Source organism: Pseudozyma flocculosa, assembly GCF_000417875.1.
Source record: "Pseudozyma flocculosa PF-1 unplaced genomic scaffold scaffold00018, whole genome shotgun sequence".
NCBI lineage: Eukaryota > Fungi > Basidiomycota > Ustilaginomycetes > Ustilaginales > Ustilaginaceae > Pseudozyma > Pseudozyma flocculosa.
Genome location: NW_006920886.1, coordinates 275,191 through 294,899, shown reverse-complemented (window position 1 = coordinate 294,899; position 19,709 = coordinate 275,191). Strand labels below are relative to the sequence as shown.

At 63.5% G+C, this 19,709-nt stretch overlaps 9 protein-coding genes across 9 annotated transcripts; 4 read left to right on the top strand and 5 right to left on the bottom strand.

Moving 5' to 3' along the window:
- Nucleotides 1-2,242: 2,242 nt before the first annotated feature.
- Nucleotides 2,243-3,186, bottom strand: PFL1_05184 (uncharacterized protein; the record flags this gene model as incomplete). The annotated part of the gene is made up of 2 exons (XM_007882713.1): nucleotides 2,243-2,406; nucleotides 2,517-3,186. The coding sequence occupies 2 exons, from the start codon at nucleotides 3,184-3,186 to the stop codon at nucleotides 2,243-2,245; spliced, it is 834 nt and encodes a 277-aa protein (XP_007880904.1).
- Nucleotides 3,187-4,026: 840 nt separating this feature from the next.
- On the top strand, nucleotides 4,027-4,969 carry PFL1_05183 (uncharacterized protein; the record flags this gene model as incomplete). The annotated part of the gene is made up of 3 exons (XM_007882712.1): nucleotides 4,027-4,538; nucleotides 4,652-4,722; nucleotides 4,842-4,969. The coding sequence occupies 3 exons, from the start codon at nucleotides 4,027-4,029 to the stop codon at nucleotides 4,967-4,969; spliced, it is 711 nt and encodes a 236-aa protein (XP_007880903.1).
- Nucleotides 4,970-5,178: 209 nt separating this feature from the next.
- PFL1_05182 (uncharacterized protein) lies at nucleotides 5,179-6,560 on the bottom strand (the record flags this gene model as incomplete). Its single annotated transcript, XM_007882711.1, has 3 exons — nucleotides 5,179-5,905; nucleotides 6,031-6,171; nucleotides 6,271-6,560. 3 exons carry the CDS (start codon nucleotides 6,558-6,560, stop codon nucleotides 5,179-5,181), a joined length of 1,158 nt encoding a protein of 385 aa, XP_007880902.1.
- Nucleotides 6,561-7,107: 547 nt separating this feature from the next.
- On the top strand, nucleotides 7,108-9,595 carry PFL1_05181 (uncharacterized protein; the record flags this gene model as incomplete). Its single annotated transcript, XM_007882710.1, has 4 exons — nucleotides 7,108-7,230; nucleotides 7,317-7,420; nucleotides 7,535-8,063; nucleotides 8,165-9,595. 4 exons carry the CDS (start codon nucleotides 7,108-7,110, stop codon nucleotides 9,593-9,595), a joined length of 2,187 nt encoding a protein of 728 aa, XP_007880901.1.
- A 2,165-nt stretch (nucleotides 9,596-11,760) lies between these two features.
- On the top strand, nucleotides 11,761-12,973 carry PFL1_05180 (uncharacterized protein; the record flags this gene model as incomplete). The annotated part of the gene is made up of 2 exons (XM_007882709.1): nucleotides 11,761-12,551; nucleotides 12,679-12,973. 2 exons carry the CDS (start codon nucleotides 11,761-11,763, stop codon nucleotides 12,971-12,973), a joined length of 1,086 nt encoding a protein of 361 aa, XP_007880900.1.
- A 666-nt stretch (nucleotides 12,974-13,639) lies between these two features.
- Nucleotides 13,640-14,605, bottom strand: PFL1_06889 (uncharacterized protein; the record flags this gene model as incomplete). The annotated part of the gene is made up of 1 exon (XM_007882807.1): nucleotides 13,640-14,605. The coding sequence occupies one exon, from the start codon at nucleotides 14,603-14,605 to the stop codon at nucleotides 13,640-13,642; it is 966 nt and encodes a 321-aa protein (XP_007880998.1).
- A 382-nt stretch (nucleotides 14,606-14,987) lies between these two features.
- Nucleotides 14,988-16,139, bottom strand: PFL1_05178 (uncharacterized protein; the record flags this gene model as incomplete). The annotated part of the gene is made up of 3 exons (XM_007882708.1): nucleotides 14,988-15,394; nucleotides 15,491-15,560; nucleotides 15,651-16,139. The coding sequence occupies 3 exons, from the start codon at nucleotides 16,137-16,139 to the stop codon at nucleotides 14,988-14,990; spliced, it is 966 nt and encodes a 321-aa protein (XP_007880899.1).
- A 381-nt stretch (nucleotides 16,140-16,520) lies between these two features.
- Nucleotides 16,521-17,804, top strand: PFL1_05177 (uncharacterized protein; the record flags this gene model as incomplete). Its single annotated transcript, XM_007882707.1, has 1 exon — nucleotides 16,521-17,804. The coding sequence occupies one exon, from the start codon at nucleotides 16,521-16,523 to the stop codon at nucleotides 17,802-17,804; it is 1,284 nt and encodes a 427-aa protein (XP_007880898.1).
- Nucleotides 17,805-17,944: 140 nt separating this feature from the next.
- Nucleotides 17,945-19,508, bottom strand: PFL1_05176 (uncharacterized protein; the record flags this gene model as incomplete). The annotated part of the gene is made up of 2 exons (XM_007882706.1): nucleotides 17,945-18,608; nucleotides 18,736-19,508. The coding sequence occupies 2 exons, from the start codon at nucleotides 19,506-19,508 to the stop codon at nucleotides 17,945-17,947; spliced, it is 1,437 nt and encodes a 478-aa protein (XP_007880897.1).
- Nucleotides 19,509-19,709: the final 201 nt, after the last annotated feature.

Sequence of the window (19,709 nt, the reverse complement as noted above, 5' to 3'; positions counted from 1 at the left end):
CGCTCGCAGTCGTTTGAGCATGGCGGAAGCCTCAGTCGCAGTAAGGAAACGTCGACAAAGAGATGCCGGAGAGGCCTGACTGAAAACGAGGCCAGGAGCAAGGAGTGTCGCGGAGAGTCACGTAGGGCGGAACGAGATATTGGCGGCGGCTACAAATTGAGCGTGGTTGAGTAAGAACGCCGTCCGAGCTTTGAGAGGCCGTGTATGGGAAGAGGGAGTTGAGCTTCCATGACACGGTTCCTTGCGACCGAGGTCCTCTTATACGGTAGGAGAAGCTGCGTCGCTGGCCAACGTCTATGCTGCATCAGGATCTTGCAAGCTGGTTGATACGCTGCTTCACGGTGAAGGGGTATGCGGTGGTACAAAGACAGAGCGACTGAAGCCTGATCATCCAAGGTCGTGCGCCAGTACGGCTTCGAGTCTTCGACGCTTAGTCAAGAGGCTTGAAGGGCGATGACGGCCACCAACGCCAATTTTCGCCCCAAGGAGCCGGCGAACGCGCTGACAGGACCTTGCCTGCGATACTAGGCCAGCTCGATGCAGAGGCGGGCGAGCAGCCACCAACGAGCTGCTGTACCAGTCAGAAGATCACAGCTTGGAGGGCATACGGCCGTGGGAACAGCGAAGGAGCTTCGCGGCAGCCAGTGACGCCTGTAGGCGTTGCGTGTGCTCAGCGGCCTGTCGCGCCATCGCGAGGCGAGCGCCTCCGTCAGCAGTGATGATGACAGTCATCGCCCGAGCGCCTACGGATCATTCCTCGACGCCGACTGACCTGAAAGCCAGGCGGAGGCAGGCGAACCAGTCTGTCTGGGGCATGAAGATCGGATCAGACTCTGAGCACGGGCGCCGGCCTCAATCATGACCGACGACGATAAGCGGGCTGAGGGCGCGTGCACCATTACGCCTGTGACTGGGGCGCAAGGCGCACAGGTCATCGAGCTGGCCTAGCAGTGCGCTGGAGAGTCCTTGGTAAAGCCGTCATCGGCTCATTCGTCATCGTATGCATCGCAGTCATAGCCTCGTAGACAGCAGCAGGAATGGCCCGTCAAACCATCACAGCGATTCATGTCGACTTTGCTGGCTGGCGAAGTAATCCGCCACCGGTCGCAGAAGGCTGGCCGGAACCGCTGTGCTCTGAAGCCGAAACTCCATCAAGCAGGAGTTTAAAAGTGGCCCTGCAGGGCAAAGCAGGCAGAGCTCCCTCCGCCTGTGGCAAGTTCTTGTACCGCTGTACGCCTGCGCGGAAGTATGCTTCTGACTGGCTTGTCAATCGACCAGCGTTTCTGGTTGATCAGATCGAAGGGCAAAGGTGCGGTGGCTTCAGTTTGCGGACCTGCCGTCCTCCTCGCCGTCCTCTCGAACCACAGCCGCTCTTTGCCTCCCGCACTGATGACTCCGATGGTGCCCGCATTGGTGCGGATCAGAACGCTTTGCAAAGACGACCACCGATTCGGAGTGGTGGTGCGGAACAGGTCTCCACAGCAATTTGCTCCCACCGTCCTTCGCAGTTTGCTGTCTTCCCTCACTTCTACCAGCGTCGTTGACAACAAGAACTTTTCCATCGCCGAAGGAACGTCGCCCCGCGCTGTTGTTTACCGCAGTCGCATCTACTTCTTTTGGAATAGCTCACACAAAGCGGGTATCTCCTACGCCGCTCTTGATGGCCGGGAGTGGTCACACCGCTGCAGAGATCAAGGTGCAGGCCGGCGTTCCACTAGTGACCACCATGGTTCGGCTCGACGACGACGCAAGCACCGTCGTCAGCCGCAGCGACTAGTTGGCGAGCGGTCCTCGCGGCAAGAACTGAGCAAGACAGTCCGAGCCCCGCGACGCGAACCGTTTCAGCTCGACTGGCCCCATCCCATCGACTCCATCGTTCGAAGACGGTAGGCGGGGGTCAGTACCGCCGCCAACGCGGCGTCGCCACAAGTGCGGACGGCATCGCACCAGAAACTCATTTGAGCAGATCCATCGTTGCGTCCGTCGTCAAGCTTTTGCGATCCCACCGGGAGCATCAGCGAGACTCTAACCCAGGTGGCCAGCTTGAGTCTGGGTCGCATTGAGACCGGAAGCGTACTCCTCCCCGATTGACATCGCAAGCTGGCGCATCAAAGCATGTGCGGCGCCCTTTCAGTCGAACTGCGGCGCTCTTTTTCCTTCTCTCCCCACATGGCGAGCCCCTGAATCAACGATGCTTGCCGGCTTGTGCTCTGCCAGCTATGTACACGTGCGCGGCGCGCCCTCAGTGCTGCAGCTCGACACGCTTGCCGGGGCTCCATTCGCGCGCAGCCTTGTCAATGTTGGTCCAGTAGCGGAGCTCGACGGCCGCCTTGCGTGCCGTCTCGAGGTTGGGCGGGCTGGACCCGAACGCCTTGCCGAGCTCCTCCACCGCGGCGTCGAGGAATTCTGTGTGAGCAAGCAGAAGGAGTGAAAGCCAACACCATCGGCGTCAGAAGACTTTCCTCTGGGAGAAAAGCGACATGGCAGCGGGCCGGCGCGCGGCAGAGATGGCTCACTTTGATTCTCCTCCCTGACACTGGTCGCCTCCTGCTCGCTCTGGGCCTCCTCGAGCTTCTCGCGCAGCTCCATGACCTCCATCAGCAGCTCAGGGTCCTCCAACGAGTCGGCCTCGCCGACGGGCGGAGCGTTGTGGCGCTCAAGCAGGTACTGAGCGCGGAGGAGGGGCTGCATGAGGGTCTCATAGGCACGGTTGATGAGGGCCGACTGCTGTGCGCCAATCTGCTGCTCCTTTTCGCTGCGGCCGCTCATCCGGTCCGGGTGGGTGACGGCCATGCGCAAACGCCAGACGCGCTTGAGCGCTGCGGGGTCGACGTCCCATCCTCCCCGACCAACTTTGGCGAGGTCGAGGTCGAGGGCCTTGTAGTAGTCGATGTCTGAAGGGAGCGGCTGCAGCGAGGAGCAGGACGGGCAGGAGAGGGACTCGAGGGCTTGGGCCTCGCCGCACGAGGGACAAGACTTGAGGGGTGCAACTGCAGACGTGGAATTGAACCGCCCGTGCCCCACGCATGATGATTGCAAGGAGCGGGGAAATTTTGCGAGTTGGCCTGCTAGAGGGGCGTGACGGGCGTTGCTGGCCGCAAAGCTGAGTTGTCGACTGGGCCTGCCCGCTTCGAGGCTCTGGCGGGCCACCCTCTGCAGAGCTCTGAGCGTGCGATGCCTCAGCATGTTCGCCGTATGCTCGAGCTAGCGATGCCTACCGAAAGAGCTTCCAGAGAAGCCAGAGGCCCACGAACCCGGCGACGATGTAGAGTGTGAGGCGGTGGTTGCGGGCGCCCTGGGAGATGGTACGTGAGAGGTGACCGGAAGTGCGAGAGAGGGAGGAGCCAAAGTTGTCAAACTGGTCCGAGGTGGTGGAGAGGAGACCGCTGCGCTGGCGCTCCGAGTCGTCGTGGATATCGAGGGTGACGGAGCGGAGCGAGGAGACCTTCGAGTAGAGGGCGTCGAGGGCACTGTCGTTCTGCTGCTCGTAGACGCGGTCCGCGGTCGACATTTGGGTACGGACCCGGGGTCTGAAGGTCGAGGTGCGGTGCTTGGTGGGCGAGGCGCACGTGGGAGACAGGTCCTGCGTGTCGTCGCTATGTTCGTGAAATGCCGGGTCAGAGGGTGGCGTCAGTGCAAGGGGAAAAGGGCCGTGGTGGCGGAAAGGTTGATGGTGGTGGGCCCTTGAACGGGGGACCGAGGGACCGAGGGGGCCGCGTGCCAGGCCGCCGCCGATGTGGAGCAATCGGGCCGAGCACACACGGCGGTGACATCAGAGGGGCGGGAAGCTGCATCAAGTTTCGGCTCCGAGGACCGCACCCACCGCCTCGGAGGGCGGTCGGTCGGGCAGGCGGGAAAAACCGCGCAGCTGCCAAGCTGCACCTTCTGACGCTCCCGCCGGCGGCTGCCCACTCCTCTAACGCAACCTTCTCGCAACCCGTCGTGGTTTCCGACTAGCCTTCATCCCTGCCCTCCGACTCCTCATCCTCACAGCTGTGTCTTGGAACCACTCTCGCACCGCCCGACATGTTCTCGTCAATAACCGCATCCTTCGCAAGGCTCGGCCTCTCTTCGACCGCCCGCTCCCCAGCGACCACACAAGGGAGCGCACACCTCTTCGCGCCCAGCACGCGGTCGCTCCACCTCGCATCCTCGTCCCGACCATCGCTCCGCCCCGCCGCCACACCCTCCGCGCTCTCGCCCTCTTCGCACCTCGGCGCCGTCAGGCACCGCTCCCAGCTTGCTCCGCGGCGGACAAAGTACCGCAAGGCGCACAAGATCCGCCTCCCCTTCAACACCGGCGGCTCCCTCAAGGGCACCACAGTCCAGGAGGGCGTCTACGGCCTTCGCCTCCTCGCACCCGCCAAGCTTACCGCAAAGCAGCTCGTGGCCGCTGAGACGGCGCTCAAGAGGAAGCTCAAGGTCATCAAGGGCGCTCAGGTCTTCCTCCGTGTCTTCCCCGACGTCCCCGTCTGCGTCAAGGGCAACGAGACTCGTATGGGCAAGGGTAAAGGCGCTTTCGAGTACTGGGCGTGCAGGTGAGTGGCTGCCCCGTCGCTGCCGCCCAACGGCTGAGCCTCGAGACAGGATCATGGAAGCGTTCCGCAGCTGACGGGCACCTCTCGTCTCTTCGCGGCCGCGGCGTCAACAGCGCATCGATGGGCAAGGTCATCTTTGAGATCGGTGGACCTGTAGAGATCCGTCTCGAGGTGGCAAAGGAGGGTGAATGTCGAGCTGGCCGCCATGAGCGGTAGGCCTTCAGCGCTTCATCCTAGAACGTCCTGCTGACCCCCTTCTTTACTCCGGCCTCCACCGTCCTTGCGTGTCCCCCGGCCCCACAGCGCTCCGACTAGCGTCTGCGAAGCTGCCTGTTCCCACCGAGTTTGTGACCGCAGCCTCGGCACCGCGACTCGGCAACAAGGTGCTTACAGCGCCCGAAGCCGCCGTCGAGCAGCCCGTCTCCGCATAGTCGAACTGCGTTCCGCCTCGACAGCGTTGCAATGCGATCAGACTCCATCAACCCGATCCCGGCGATTCTTGCTGCAGTCGTCGAAGCCTCACTCATACCGCTGCGGCAGTGGCGACATTCAGGCAGAGGCGAGAAGGATCGGCGTCGATGTCTAGTGTTACAGCATTGAGGTTGACGTGAGAACGGAAAAGGAAGCGGGCGCCAGCAGATCAGAGCTCCACCCGCTCCGTCGGGCGTGTGTACTGTCGAGTCGGGTTGGACGCCTCGCCGCCAAAGGGGCCCGCTGGCTCCACACTGTCGACCAGCGGGTTAGCACTCAGGTCATTGAGCCGGCCGTGGCCGTCCCAGACCGCCTCCTCGACCACCGCCTCTGCCTCGTGGGAGGGGGCGGCCGCTGTCTTTGTGGCGCCCGCCATGGCGGCCGAGGTGATGGCGGTGGCCGCCAGCGATGGCGGCATCGATCGTACCGCTTCCTTGACCGCCTTGCCGAGTGACGCTGTTGTCGTGGCTGCCGCCGTCTCCAGCATGTCGATCTTCTCCTTGATATCGTCGACCGACCGAACGCCTCCGCCGCCGCCGAACAGCCTGCCAAGGCCAAGTATCCGCCAGAAAAAGGCCAGGATGCCGAAGCCGCGGCTGACGAGGCGGACGTAGAGAATATAGGCGACGCAGCCGAGGAAGAAGAGCATGGAAGCGGCGAGGATGCCCTTGCCGATCAGGTCCTCGCGCTCCATGGTCTTGATGATGTGCGCCGAGTTGGCCATGAGCGTCGAGAGCGAGCCGTACTGCGACGAGAGCGTGGTGAGCGTCTGCGACGACTCTTCGAGGAGCGACGACGACAGCGCCGACTTCTCGAGCTCGGCCGACATGAGCGTCACGGTACGGCGCAACGCGTCCGTGACGTCTTGCGACGTTGTCATGAGCTTGTCCTCGCCGCTGGGGGCGTCGAGCGGCAGGGAGAAGAGCAAGCGGCGTGGTCAGCAGTGTTTTTTCTTTTTCTTTCTTGTCAGGCAGGATGAGGTGCGAGGATGCATGGGCGGGTCGCGTTGGGCTGTGCTCACCTTGACCCTCCGCCGCGGCCACCGGTGCGCTCTTTTGCGCTGTCGGCCGCCAGCTTAAGACCCTCGCGGGCCGATGCGGTACGAGAGTTTTCGACGTTGCGGCGAGCGGCGATGAGCGCCTTTCTCGTCGCCTGTCTTGTTCTGCGGAACAGGCAGAGGGGAAGCGACGCGATGTAGGGTCATTAGCATGGGCATTCCCGACACACACAGACGCGGGCAGCTCTCGAAGGGTACTCTTACGTTTCGAGCTCGGTTTTAAGTTGTCTGACGATGGTTGCGAGTGGGTCTCGCTCGCGTGATGTTTCGGCATCGTCGATGGCGAGTTCGAGGTCCAGGAGCGTTCGCTTGAGGCCGTCTATGGAAGCGCTGACCTCGGACTCGTAGTCTGCGAGGGCGGCGGCTGTGGAGCACGAGTGTAAGCGTGGCAGCTGGAAGCTGTGGATTTCGCGGTTGGATCGGAGGAAGCTCGAGTGGACCGCGGCGAGGTCCGCTGGCAGGGATGCAGACGAGGGTGCCGTGGCTGCTGCCATGGCTGGTGCGGTCGATGTCGAGGCCGTGTTGGTGTGATCCGAGAGGCTGGCGAGTGGCCGGATGGTGGCAGGATCCAGGCGCGGTGCGGTGCGGTGGTGGAAGAGGATCGAGGAGCCAAGGAGGAAGCCAGCGTCCGCGATTCGAGCATCATGTGCATGTTGCCGCGTGGCAAGCGGTGCGGTTGGCCCCCTCTGGAGCGGTGCCATCGGTTGCGCCCCGTGCGCTGGCGCCCATGCCGACAACAGCCCGACACCGTACGTACCCTGCCTAGCTCGACTGCCTGCAACTTTGACTGGACCCCTCCGGCTCCCATCTGCCCCACCACCACGGCTACCTGTTCGTCCCATATCCTTTCCCCATCGTCTGTTCACGACATTGCATCTCAAATCACCGCCAAGCTGCGGGCACAACCGCACCCACCCACCGAACAGACAAGCGCCTCCTCCCCTCGCAGACCTCGGACGAATGCCGCCCATCAGATAGCCACTTCTACTTTCCCCCCTCCCCCCTTTGCACACTTGGACCTTTTGCCGTCCCGCCTCAAGCATGCCTAGGCCCGCATCGCAAGCCTCGCAAGGCTGGACAGCGCTCGATGAAGACGCCCGCAGCCCGCAGCCTCGACCCAACAGGCATAAGGGCCAGCTCACTAAGCTGCCAGGCGGCAACAAGGTACGCTGCGTCCGCTCCGGTCCGAAACCGCTAGCCAGTCACCTGATGCTGTTCTTCCTGACCCTCGACCCTCGCTGCGGCAACAGGCCCTAGGTGCTTTCGTCCTCAGCCTCGTCGCCTACACGCTGCAGACCGAGTGCGCACAGTATGTGCAGCAGGCGCTCAACTACCGCAAGCCATTCCTCTCGCTGTGCGTCTGGCGCCGGTGCAGACGACCTCGGTGCGCCCCTCGCCTGCTCTCCCGCTGACAGCAGCCGTCACCTCCGCCCTTCACCCTCATTGCCGTATCTTGGAACATCTGCAGGTATCTCGGCCACAGCGCCTTCACCGTCCTCTTCCCCGCGCACCTCGCCATCCTCTGCTACTCGACCCGGTACCCGCTCTCGCATTACCTGCACCTCATCTCTCAGAATCTGAGATGGCAGCTTCGCACCCCTTCGGCGCCCCTCCCCCGTCAAGGTCCCGACGCGGTCCGAAGGCGTCTCAGCATCGCCAGCGGGCGTGGAGTCGAGACCGACGCCGGCCGCGACGATGGTGCTGCCGCGACAATGCCCGAGTGGAACCAGGTCGATCTCGAGGACGGTGACGCCAGACTCAAACTGCACACCGGAGCACGCTCGCTGGGCGCCTGGCTCGAGGACCGCATCGGCTTTGACGCCATCCGTCTGCTCGGTCTTCTCGCCATCCTCACCCTCGGCATCACCGTCCCTGCCCTCAGCTGGTACTCGGCGGTCCCGATGACGTCGATGGCCGACATCACCGCCATCTACAACACCTTTTCCGTGTGGGCACTCGTCTTTTCCGTCTGGTTCCTGGGCGAAAAGTGGCAGAAGGTGGGTGCGATGCCGCCGCATGCTTGGTCCGAGAACGGAACAGCCTGGCTGATGGACGCCGGCGCCTCTGATGCCCATGTTCCGCTCTCCATCCGTTGCAGCGCAAGGTGTTCTCTGTCCTGCTGGCCTGCTTCGGCGTAGTAGTCGTGGCATACGGCGGCGCTGAGCACCGCAAGCAGCCAAAGGAGCTCGATCCAGTGTATGGCAAGCCCGACGCGCCCGCGTCGAACGCCACGCTCCTCGCTGCCGAGACAATGCTGCGACGAGCGGCGTTCGCGGCGCTCGTGCCCCTCGCGCCGAGAGCCGGGGCGGACGGCGAGACACAGGCTGAGACGCCCAAGTTCTCCAACCCGATGCTCGGCAACCTGCTCGCCCTGGTCGGCGCTGTCACCATGGCGGCCTACGAGATGGCCTTCAAGCTGATTGGCACACTGCCAGACGAGGAGAAGCAGCGCGATCTCTACTCGGCCGTCGGGAGCGCTCAGCGACGCCGATCAAGGAGCTATCTCGAGCATCACGGATCTCGCGCGGCCGACCAAGCCGGAATGGAGGGCCAAGGCCTTCTCGACGAGACTCGAAGGGCGACGGTCAAGAAGGACCAGGCGGATGACGTCCAGCGACACGTACTGGGTGAAAGCGAGGACGGCGCGAACGATGACGATGACGAGACGGCCGACATCAAGGACGGCAGCGCAAGAGACAGGCTGTCGCATCTGCTGGCAGGCGAGAGATCTTCGATCTGGAACCATTCTGCCAGCAGCGATGGCGACCCATACTCGTCTTACCAGACCATGACGCCACCAGCAGAGCTAGCCGCCGATGGCGATGTCGGTTCCGCCGACGTCAAGAAGGACGAAGGTGCTGACAGCAACGGGGTGAGGGTGCAGGCCAGGGCGGTGCAGTACGGCGATGACGAGAGCGACGTGACCGAGAGCGAGCTCGACGAGGGCGAGGCAGAGGAGATCCAACACGGCGCCCACCGACTGCACCGCAACCCGTCGTACGCGTCGACCAAGCGACAGAGCCGCCACCATGCCTCGGCGGCGGATTATCACGACGCTGTCTGCGGCGACGACGGTGATGGTGACGATGGCGGTCAACCTGACCGGGGCAAGTCGTCGCGCGACATCCATCGGGACACTTCGATCCCACCGCCGCTGCCCTTTGGGCTCCATGCCAACCTTATGACGTCGGGGATAGGGCTGGTGACGCTCTGCTGCCTCTGGCTGGGCCTGCCCGCGGCTCACTACCTGGGTTGGGAGAGGTTTGAGCTGCCGCCGAACCTCTGGACGGTGTTTTCGATTGGCGTGGTGGTGACGTGCGGCATCTTTTTCAACGCTGCGTTTATGATTCTGCTGTCGCTGTGGGGGCCGGTGCTTGCGAGCGTCAGCTGCCTTCTGACGACGGTGCTCGTCGAGATCGCCGACGTGCTGCTCGGGCGGGAGCTCAAGCTTGCCAGCGTGCTGGGCTGCGCCCTGGTCGCTGCTGGATTCGGCGTGCTGGTCGGAGGTGGTCGCGAAGGTCTCCACTGACGGCGCTACCGGAGCCCGTTCCGTAGCAGACTCACGCAGCGGACCGCAGCGCCCTCTGGACCGTAGTAACGTAATGTTATGCTATCGGACCGCAACAAGACCGGTGCGAATGGCGATGAAGGACAAAAGCTCTGCGTGTGGCGTCGTCGACGAGCAGGAGCTGGCTCGGAGGCCGGCCAACGGCTGGGTTCCGCGGCCGCATGGCAGGTTGGCCGGCTGCGAGGAGGATCCCGTCTCCGCTGCTCGTGCATGCACTCTTCGGGCCCGCACCTTCTCTTGTCCTGCGCACGGCGGCGGTGGCTTTTGGGGCGAGAAGACGCGTTGTCTGTGGCAGATCTTAGTCCTGATCGTCATGGCGTGGCCCTACGCCCTCCGCCCTCCGCCACGCCCTGCCCATGCCCTTTCCTGCCTTGGCTTTCCCATTGAAGACGAGGCAGGGGTTGACGCAGGAGAGTGCTCGGCGATGCGGTGGAGAGAAGGAAACAATGAGAATGTGGCCGGACCGCCTCCCTTCGAGTGGTGACACCCTCTCCGGTCAGTTCTCGTGCCGTTTTTCGACGCCTTTTTACCGTTGAAACTAGGACGTACGCCAGAGTGTGAAGGCTGGCACCATACACGCACAACATCGTTCGAGCCAAACTACGGCGAAGCCAGATTAGAGGCAGGACGTAGGCTTCTAGAGGGAGAGTGGGAATCGGCGGAGGTCGGCACCTTGGAAAGCCACGCCAATGACCTGCCTGCCTGCAGCTGATGCAGGCGGGCCCCACTGCCGCTGGCCAGCAAGGGAAAAAGAGGGTCCCATGCCAGCAGTTTCGATGGCGCTGTGAGCGGCCGGTGCGGCGTGGGCCGACGGTTGGAGGCGATTTTGGACAGGGCGAGCGACGCCTTGGTCGCGCTTGCTACTCCGCCCGCTCGTTTGCCTCTCCGACCGCACCCTCTTCGCCGCCGGCATCTCTCCGTCTCCGTCGCCAGCCTGCCTCTCCTCCCTGGTCGCAGCTCTGCTGGCCCTGCCCGGCTTGACTCCTGGCATGGCGGCGCAGCTCTTCGGTTTACCGTCGCTGCACCCCTCGGCGCCGCTCTCTGGTTGATCATGGTGCGCGCGTCCAACGCAGCCAGGTGGGTTAGGGGCCATCGTCCCTCCTCATCCCTTTGTCTACAAACGGATGGCCGGTTGTAGCTCGTCGGACCGCTTTGGCCGTCCGGCAGGCTAGGTGTAAGCATAACTGCGTACATGCAAGAGGCACCAGCACGGTGTGGTTCGAGGGTCGGTCGGTCCTAGTCCGACCGGTCTGGCGGCCGACGAGGTGGGGTGGGTTGGCTTTGCCAGCGCCGCAGCTCGGTTTGATGGCCGCCCCACCTCTCTGAACCCCCAACTCATCAGACGACAAAGGGGGATGACCGGCCGACGATCCACCAAGCTCGCTCCAATGTAGACGGGCCCCCCAGGTCAGACAAAGGGTCGACCTCGAACCAAGCTACACATATACATGTATTCCTGAGCAGCATCCTACGGCACGGCTGCCCGAGCGGTCCAAGCGCCACTAAAGGGCTCGCAGCTGGACGGCGAGGGCCGGCATACAGATCGATGGCCTTACCTACAGCGTGTCGGACGGACCGGGGATCAGACGTACAAATCCTACGTACGAAGAGCTGAGCTGTCGATGTTTGTATGTATGTGCACAGGGGGGCTTTGCAGGGGAGCACAGCCCCGGGCCCCCGTTCTCAAGCGCCAATGGAGCGGTGCTGTCTAACTAGAGGGACCTTTGGACGACGTCCCGGCAGCCCCGACCCAACACATCATCGCTGCTCCCTTCCCCTTGCTTCATCTCCCCCCTCATCCTCTTCACATCCTCTCACCTCCCCCTCTTCCCAGATCCACGCCCCTCCTCTCTTCTTTGCCACCATCGACCTTGTCCACCTCCTCTCCCCTCCTCTTAAACACGCTTGTGCGCCCCTCTGTCCTTCCGGATCCCATCAACACAGACGCTGCTGGACATCGTCACCTAGTCAGCTACGCTCCTCGTCCGGCCTGACCGCCTTCACACTCGCTCTCGTCGTCCGGCCACATTTCGCCAACTCCACCGCCCGCGAGCCTGCCCTGAACGGATAACGGCGCGTCAAGCTTCCCCCTCGCATCGAGCTTCGCCCTCACCGTCTACTTCACCATGCGCTTCTTCAGCCCCCTCGTCTTGCTCTTGCCGCTCGTCGCTGAGGCCTTGTGCCGGTCTGGGTCCGGGCCATTCCAGCGTGGCCTCATTTGGGGCGTCAACAACGACATCCTCAATGGCCTCGACCTGGGCGATCTCATCACCTTCTACCTCCATTGGGCCGATGGCCCCGTCCCGGAGCTCGACAAGCAGAACGTCGACTTCGTGCCGATGCTTTGGGGCCGCCAGAAGCTTGACCAGTGGAGGCAGCGCAAAAAGGAGATGGCCAAGAAGCGTCCCAAGTTTGTCGCCTTTTTGAACGAGCCCGACATCGCCGGCCAGGCCAACATGAGCCCGCAGGACGCCGCTGACCTCTTCAGGCAAGAGATGCAGCCGCTGGCCGACCAGGGCATCCAGGTATCGAGCCCCCAGATCTGCTGGAACATCCAGTGGCTGCAGGAGTTCAAGAAGGCTTGCCACGACTGCAGCATCGGCTTCGTTGCGGCCCACTGGTACGGCGACAAGGGCGACTTTGACAAGCTGCAGAAGTACGTCGACGACCTCTCGGGCGTCTACCCTGGCCTGCCCATCTGGCTCACCGAGATGGGCCTCACCAGCAAGAGCAACCCGAGCCAGCAGGAGGTCGATTCCTTTGTCCAGAAGGCCTTCACCTGGATGCAGACCACCGGAAAGGTTGCCCGCGGCGTCTGGACCGGCAGCTTCCAGATCAACAGCCCGCCCGACGGCTTCCTGAGCAACCTCGGCGCCTTTTTCAACGACGACGGCTCGCCCAGGAACCTGTTTAAGTGGTGAGTGCTGCCGCTGTCATCACGGCCCCTTCGCATCGACCCGTGTCGCGATGCATGCGTATCGAGCACCAGTATGCTGATCCGTACATCATCACCCCATGCGTTCGCTCCGCCCGCGCCCCCACAGGTTCTCCAGCCAGCAATTCCCGACCGGGTGGAGCAAGAGTCAGTGGTCCGAAATCACTTCGTCGTCGTCGTCGTCGTCTTCGTCGTCTTCGTCATCGTCATCGTCCTCGCACTCGTCGAGCAGCAGCGACGATGGCTCGGACAGCGGCAAGATGGGCGTCTCGCGTCTGGCGCAGAGCAACAGCACCCAGACCAAGCACAAGGTCGTTGGCGCCGGCAAGGCGCACTCGCGCAAGCACAAGCACAAGGGCCACCACCACAAGGCGGGTGGCAAGGGCCAGGGCCGCAAGAGGTAGGCAGGCGCATCGACCCCGCATCCTTCCTCGCCCTCGGCCTGCGCGTCAGAGTCGTCGGTCGGGCGGCCGGCCGGCCGATCGGGTTGAGTGTCAAGGCCGGCGGAGATGCTGAAGAGTTCCTGTTGCTTCTCCTCGCCCCTTGATCCGCTCGATAGGTCCTGCCCCGTCTGAAGGCGGCTGCGCCCCTCGCGACGTCTCCAGTCCCCTTTACCAGCTTGTCACGGAGCACTCGAACCCAGTCCCCTCGCCATCGTCGTCCCCACATCCCAGCTTCGCCTTGTGGATTGCTCGCTGGCCGGGCAATCGACTTGGTGAAGGCGTCGTTCCAGTTCCACCCACTTCATCCCCGTCCTTCCTGCCACCCCTTCGCCTTCTTCGCCTTGCCCCCGTGTCCCTCTTTTCCCCTTTAGTTCCTTGTCCGCCCTTCCCTTTTCTTTATCGCAAAGGGAGAGAACGCATGGCCGTCCTGTCCCATTTGAAGTGGCAAGCATTGTCTTCATCGTGCGGTGCCTCTGATCCCATCTGCGGCGTCCTCCCGCGGCGGGCTTCGCAGTGCGGCTGGCTGGCTTGTCGCGCGCAGACGGGAGCGAGGACGGGAGAGGTGACGGGCGATGCTCCTCGATTGCGACGCAGGCAGCAGTCGATGTCGCTTCGGCTTTAAAGCCGTCAATGCCTGGCTCTCCTCCTGCCCGTGAGCTCCTCGGAGTAGAAGCAGATCGACTGCCGGTCGAGCCAGACCTTGAGCAGTTCCTTTTTCCTGCCCGTGTCGATGTGGATGGCCGACTTTGCGAGGATGCTGACGACCTCGTCGAGCGGGATGGGCTCGTACCGAAGGATGCGGTCGTAGAGCTGCTCGTCGCTGCGTATGCAGGCTGCGAACTCGTGGTAGGGCAGCGATTGACCCGAAGCTGTGGTGGCCGCGGCTGCCTTGGACGATTTGGACTTGGGCTTGGTCTTGGCATCGCGTTTGAGAGGGGAGGATGAGGGTGATGATGTAGAGGGTATTGGGAACAGGGTGGAGAGCGGGACGTCGTCGGACGAGACTGATGAAGACGTCGAGGCCGCCTCGAGACGGAGCTGTCTGGTGAGGTCGCCCTCTTCTTCGACCTCTTGTCCGCCTTGCTCCTCGACCGCATTGAGCAGACCGCGGCCGCCTATGCAGGAGTCGACCAGCCTCCTTCTTCTCGCTGGGGGCGATTCTAGATCCGAGAGGTCGATTGGGTCGCTCTTCCTCCCCTTTGCCTTGGCCTTCCCCTTTGACTTCCCGGTCGCCAATGCCGCCACGCCATCGTCCTGTTCCACCCGCTGCACCTCTTCATCCGCAAAACTGTCGTGGATGTCGGGCGGTACGAAGCCGACATCGCCACCGCCCTCCTGGTCCGTGCCGAGCGCCATGTAGACGGCGCGGAGCTGTTCGAGGAGGACGGGCCGCGACTTTGAGGGCTTGAAGCCGTACCGCTTTGTCTCGCGCTGCAGCTCGGCGATGCTCCATTGCGACAGGTCGCGCAAGGAATTGCTGCCGGATGGCATCGACACAGAGTTCGAGACCGAGGTCGAGACGGATCGGAAGAGGTGGAATGGACCGAGACGCTGTGCTTTGCAGCAAAGCGGGCGGAGGGGAAGGAGGAACATGGTCGCGGGACGGCAACCTGGAGCTCTAGGGAGATTAGAGCAAGGCGGCAACGAACGACGCAGGCGTCGGATGTGGAGGAGGCCTTCGAGCCGCGGTGGCCGTCCCTTCAACTTTGCCTCGCCACCGTGCATGGCAGGCAGGCAGGCAGGCAGGCAGGCACGCATCGACCGCCGCCCGTGATCCGAATTTGGTGGTGCTCAAGCAGCCTCCTACTCTCTCGGCGCCTCCTCGACGTGCTTGCCCTAGTCAGACGACGACTACATCGACATCGTACAAGGCGCGCTCGGATACGCCCTTGTTCAGACGACGAACCGCAACCCACCATGGCCTTGGCCAGACCGACTCGACTTTTCATTGCTCCGACGTCGAGCTCATCAGAGCCTACTCGCCGTCCCGCACCATCCGCCGGATACTCTCGACCTTTTCCCGCATCTGCTCGCACCGCTGCCGTATCAGCGCCGTCTCTTCCCTCCTGCGCTGCAGCTGCATCTGCATCATGAGCTTGAGCGTCTCCCTCGCCTGCGTCGGCCTCAGCTCGTTGATGAGAAACTGCATGTTGATGACGACGTTCTGGATATGCTGCAGCCGGTCCTTGGCCTCGGTCGACTGCGTCCAGAAGCCCATAGGAGGCTGCACCGGCTGCCCCGCCCCCTCTTGCGCCGCCGGATCCGGCGCGGCGGCGGGCACCCACACGTCGTAGGGCTGCGCCGGACGTAAGAGGTCCGAGGTCAGGGCGCGGTAGGTGTGCAGCAGGCTTTGCAGCAGAGTCGTGAGCTGTTGCTTGCGGTCTGCGGGTCCAGGGCATCCAAGGTGACCAAGGCAAGGGCATCAGCGAGCGAGTCGGGCGTGATGGTGGATGCTGAAAAGACAGTGGCCAGACTTACCGGCGGTGGTACTGGGCGGCAGTATCGTGGGTATGCCGAGCTCCTCCAACGTCGGCGTGACGTCCGGTATCTGGTCAACAAGCAAGCGAGGTTCAGAATGCGAGCAGAAACTTCAGTGAGCTCTTGGACCGACACTGAGCGATATTGTCGAGATACTCACTGGCCAGTGCTGCCCAAACACGGTATAGCCGCCGTCTTCCTCGATCCATTCGACCTTTGGTCGGTCGAGCTCGAGGAGGAGGTCAAAGTCTGGCAGCTCCTCGTCGTCGTTCGCAGCTTCTTCATCACCGTCTGCGAAGCCAGCCTCTTGCATCTTGACGTCGTCACCGCCCGCGTCGTGCGCGTGCGCGTCGTCGGCCTTTTCGAGTTTCCGGCGGCGCTTGCGGGCCCTGACCTGGCGCAAGTGGTCGCGGAGAATGCCCGTCTGGCGCTGCATGCGCGCTTCGGGATCTAGAAATTCCCATGGTGTCTCTTCTGGACCTAGGCGGTGTGACTGGAGCACCGAGAGGAGGGCGAGGTTGCGCCGGGTGTACTTAAGGTAGACCTGGGGCGGGGGCGGGAAGAAGGATGTGCTGATCTGGGCTGCGCCTGCGGTGCCGTTGGCATCCGCCTGCTGTTGCTGCTGCTGTTGGTCATGTTCGGCGTCCATGGCAGCGGTTGATCCGGGAGAAGATGCTGGCCAATGGCGGCGGTAGGAAGGATGATTCGGGTGGATGGTCGTGGAGGAAGGTCCAGAGGAGCGAGGCAGCCTGATCCGAGCGCGGCTGGACTCGAGGCCTTCTCGCGGGCCCACAGGGTCCCCTGGCAGTCGCTGCCCCCACCCGAGATCCGAGTTCGAGGGGCTCGGAATGTCTGAGCGCCGTGGCGAGTCACGAAAGCATTTGGCTCGACTCGTGGCCGCCCTCATCAACTGTACCCCTCCCTACCTGCCCTCGTTTCCCTTTTCCACTTTCCCCCTTCACCACCACCGCCTTCATCACCGTCACCACCGGCCAACGCCACCGCAGACGCACAGTAGCCAGCACACATCATGTCGGCACCACCGCCCACTCTCGATCTGTCGCAGCGCGACCAGACCATCAACCTCGGCGCAGGGCCCTCGTCGCTCCCCACCTCGGTTCTCCTCACCGCCGCACAGGGCATCCTCGACCACGACGGCACCGGCATGGGCCTCACAGAGCTCTCCCACCGCTCCGGCACGTTCAAAAAGGTCATTGAAAAGGCAGAGGCCGACCTCCGCGCGCTCCTCGCCATCCCAGACGACTATGCCGTCCTCTTTGTCCAGGGTGGCGGCACGGAGCAGTTCTCGGCCACCGCCCTCAACCTCCTCGCTGCCCATGCAGTTCACAACCCAGACTACGTCCGCAACAATAACGGACAGGGCCCGCCCTGCGACTACGTCGTCACCGGATCCTGGACCAGCAAGGCGGTCAAGGAGGCGAGGCGGCTGGGCTTCAACGCAAACGTCGCTGTCGACGCCAGAAAGGCAGAGGGGGCCGATGGCAAGTTCGGAATGATCCCAGAGGTGTCCACCTGGAACCTCAGCCCCGCCCAGTCCAAGCCGGCCTTCCTGTACTACTGCGACAACGAGACCGTCGACGGCGTCGAGTTCCCCAACCCGGGCTTCCCCATCGACCGCCTGCCAAAAGAGTACCGCGACACGGTCCCCATCGTCGCCGACTGCAGCTCCAACATCCTCTCGCGGCCCATCGACGTGGCCGCCCACTCGCTCATCTTCTTTGGCGCCCAGAAAAACGTCGGGCCGTCCGGCGTGACGGTCGTCATTGTGCGCAAGAGCCTCGTCGTCGACCCGGACCTGGGCGTCGAGCACGGCGGCCCGCGCATCCCCACGACGCTCGTCTACAAAAACATGCTCGACAACGCCTCGCTCTACAACACCCCGCCCATGTTTGCCATCTACGCCTCTGGCCTCGTCTTCGACGACCTGCTGCGCAACAAGGGCGGTGTTCAGGGCGCCACGGAGCGCGCCCAGCAAAAGAGCCGGCTCGTCTACGACGCCATCGACGCCAGCGAGGGCATCCTCATCCCCACTGTCCGCCAGCCCGGCGCCAGGAGCAGGATGAACGTCACCTTCCGCATCGCCCGCCCGGGCACGGCCACGCCCGACGAGGCGCTCGAGGACCGCTTCGCCAAGCGCTGCGCCGAGCACCACATCGTCCAGGTCAAGGGCCACCGCAGCGTCGGCGGCATCCGCACCAGCCTCTACAACGCCGTCACCGTCGAACAGGTGCAGAAACTCGTCGAGGTCATGCGCGCCTTTGTCCAGGAGGTCAAGGCCGAGGCACAGGCATAGACGACGTGGCCGATCGCCCCGCTAGACAGACGAACACGCACCGAGACCTTTTTGCAATGTCGATCACGCCGCATGCCGTTGCCATCGTCGATACTTCCGCCTGAACCTGTCTCTTTCGCTCGACGCGACACCCGCGTGCCTCAGTCGGCCTGATGCTGCGCAGGCCCCGCCCCGGCCCCGGTCCCCGCCTCGGCCTTTTCCCTCTCTCTCTCCCGCCTCCGCTTGCCCTGCTTCTTTTTCTTGTTGGCCTTCCTCTTCCTCTGCGTCTCGACTTCTCTCTCGATCCTGCTCGAACCACCGACCTGCTGGCGGACGAGGTCCTCTAGGATCCTGCTCATCCTGCGCCGCGCCAGCTCGCGGTTGCGCAGGCGCGAGCGCGTCTCCTGGCAGGTGACGCGCGTCGAAGTGGGGACGTGGACCAGCTGGACGTTTGTCGAGAGCTTGTTGATGGCCTGTCCGCCCGGGCCCGAGCCGCGGATAAAGGATTCCGTGAGGTGCCGCTCGTCGAGCGTGAGCGGGTACTTGCGCGAGTGCGGTTGCAGCACGTAGCTGCCCTCGTTGAACCACGCCGGCAGCGTCTTGGGCGCTGCCCTCGATGCCCTGCTGGTCGTAGCAGCGGCATCGCCGTCCGACGGGTCTATCGGTTCCTCCTGCGTTTCTAATTGGTCGGACTCGCTCGATGCTTCGTCCAGATGGTCGTCGTGGTCGCCGACGTCTTGGATGTCGTCGAAGAGGTCGACGTTGTCCGAGGCGATCAACGCGGATGCATCGCTCTGCACGGACGCGGGAACGCTTTCACCTGTCCTGGCAAAAGAGGGTAGACGACGTCGATGGCGCGGAGGTGAAGACAAGGCAAAGACGCTTCAGTGGGCTTTCCCTTGCTGCCCACGCTGAGCGCAGCCTCGAGACCGCCGCCGACGTCGTCACTCACACTCCGACCTCGTCCTCGAGCCAGGTCAGGGTGTCGCTGACGGCGTGATCCTCGTCGGCAAAGACGAACCTGTCGAGGCTCTCGTCTGCCTCTTCTTCCCGGAGGTGCTCGATGCGGTGGATCTCGTACCAGGGGATGCCCTGGTCCTTGTGGCGCTGCAGCTCCTGCTGGCTCCACACGACGCGGAGGGGGAACTGTGTGTGGAACTTGAACTCGTCGAGGGGGGAAGGGAGGAGGTGTGGATGCTGCTTTGCGAGAAGTGCGTTGTTGAGCGGCGGGTCGACGAGCTGGAGGGCCGAGAGCGGGTGAGAGGAGACGTAGGCCTGTGCAATGATGGCGGCGAGGCCCTTTGCGACGAGGACGGGCGGGAAGGGTGAGCCGCCCTGTGCTGAGCGGAGCGTGCTGACCGCTTCTTGCTCAAAGAGTTCTAGGAGGGCCGAAGAGTCCCTGATGCTGGCCAGGTCGACTTCCGGGTCAAGATCGAGCAGCAGGGACTGGTAGCCGCGCGACGACGAGGCCGAGACGTAGTTGGCGTAGAGTTGCTTGCAGGCGGGCTCAGATGTCCATTTGGGCGCCGAGAGGAAGAGCAGAGGTGTGGGTACCTCTCTGTCTGCGTCGGGCGAGGGTTCGACGGTGGTCAAGGTGGATTTTAGCCGCAGGATCGAGGCTGGCCGCTGAGGGACGCTGCGCGCCAGGCGGAGGCTGGACCGTGTGGAGCGCCATGGCGCCGAGAAGACGCAGCGAGAGGCAGGTGTGAGTGTATTCGCCAGCATCAGAGGGCGATGCGCAATAGAGGTGGCAGAGAGCGGTGACAGCAGCAGCAGCAGTGCGGTTTGGTATGGTACGGTGGGGTGAGGAAGAGGGAGAAGGATGGACGGCGGCTGAGCCAGCAGGAAGGCTTGGAAGCCTCTGGTTCGCCTCGCCTCGCCTCCACCCAGCGGCGCCCTCGGGGGGGCTGCCTGCGGCGCTCGTTT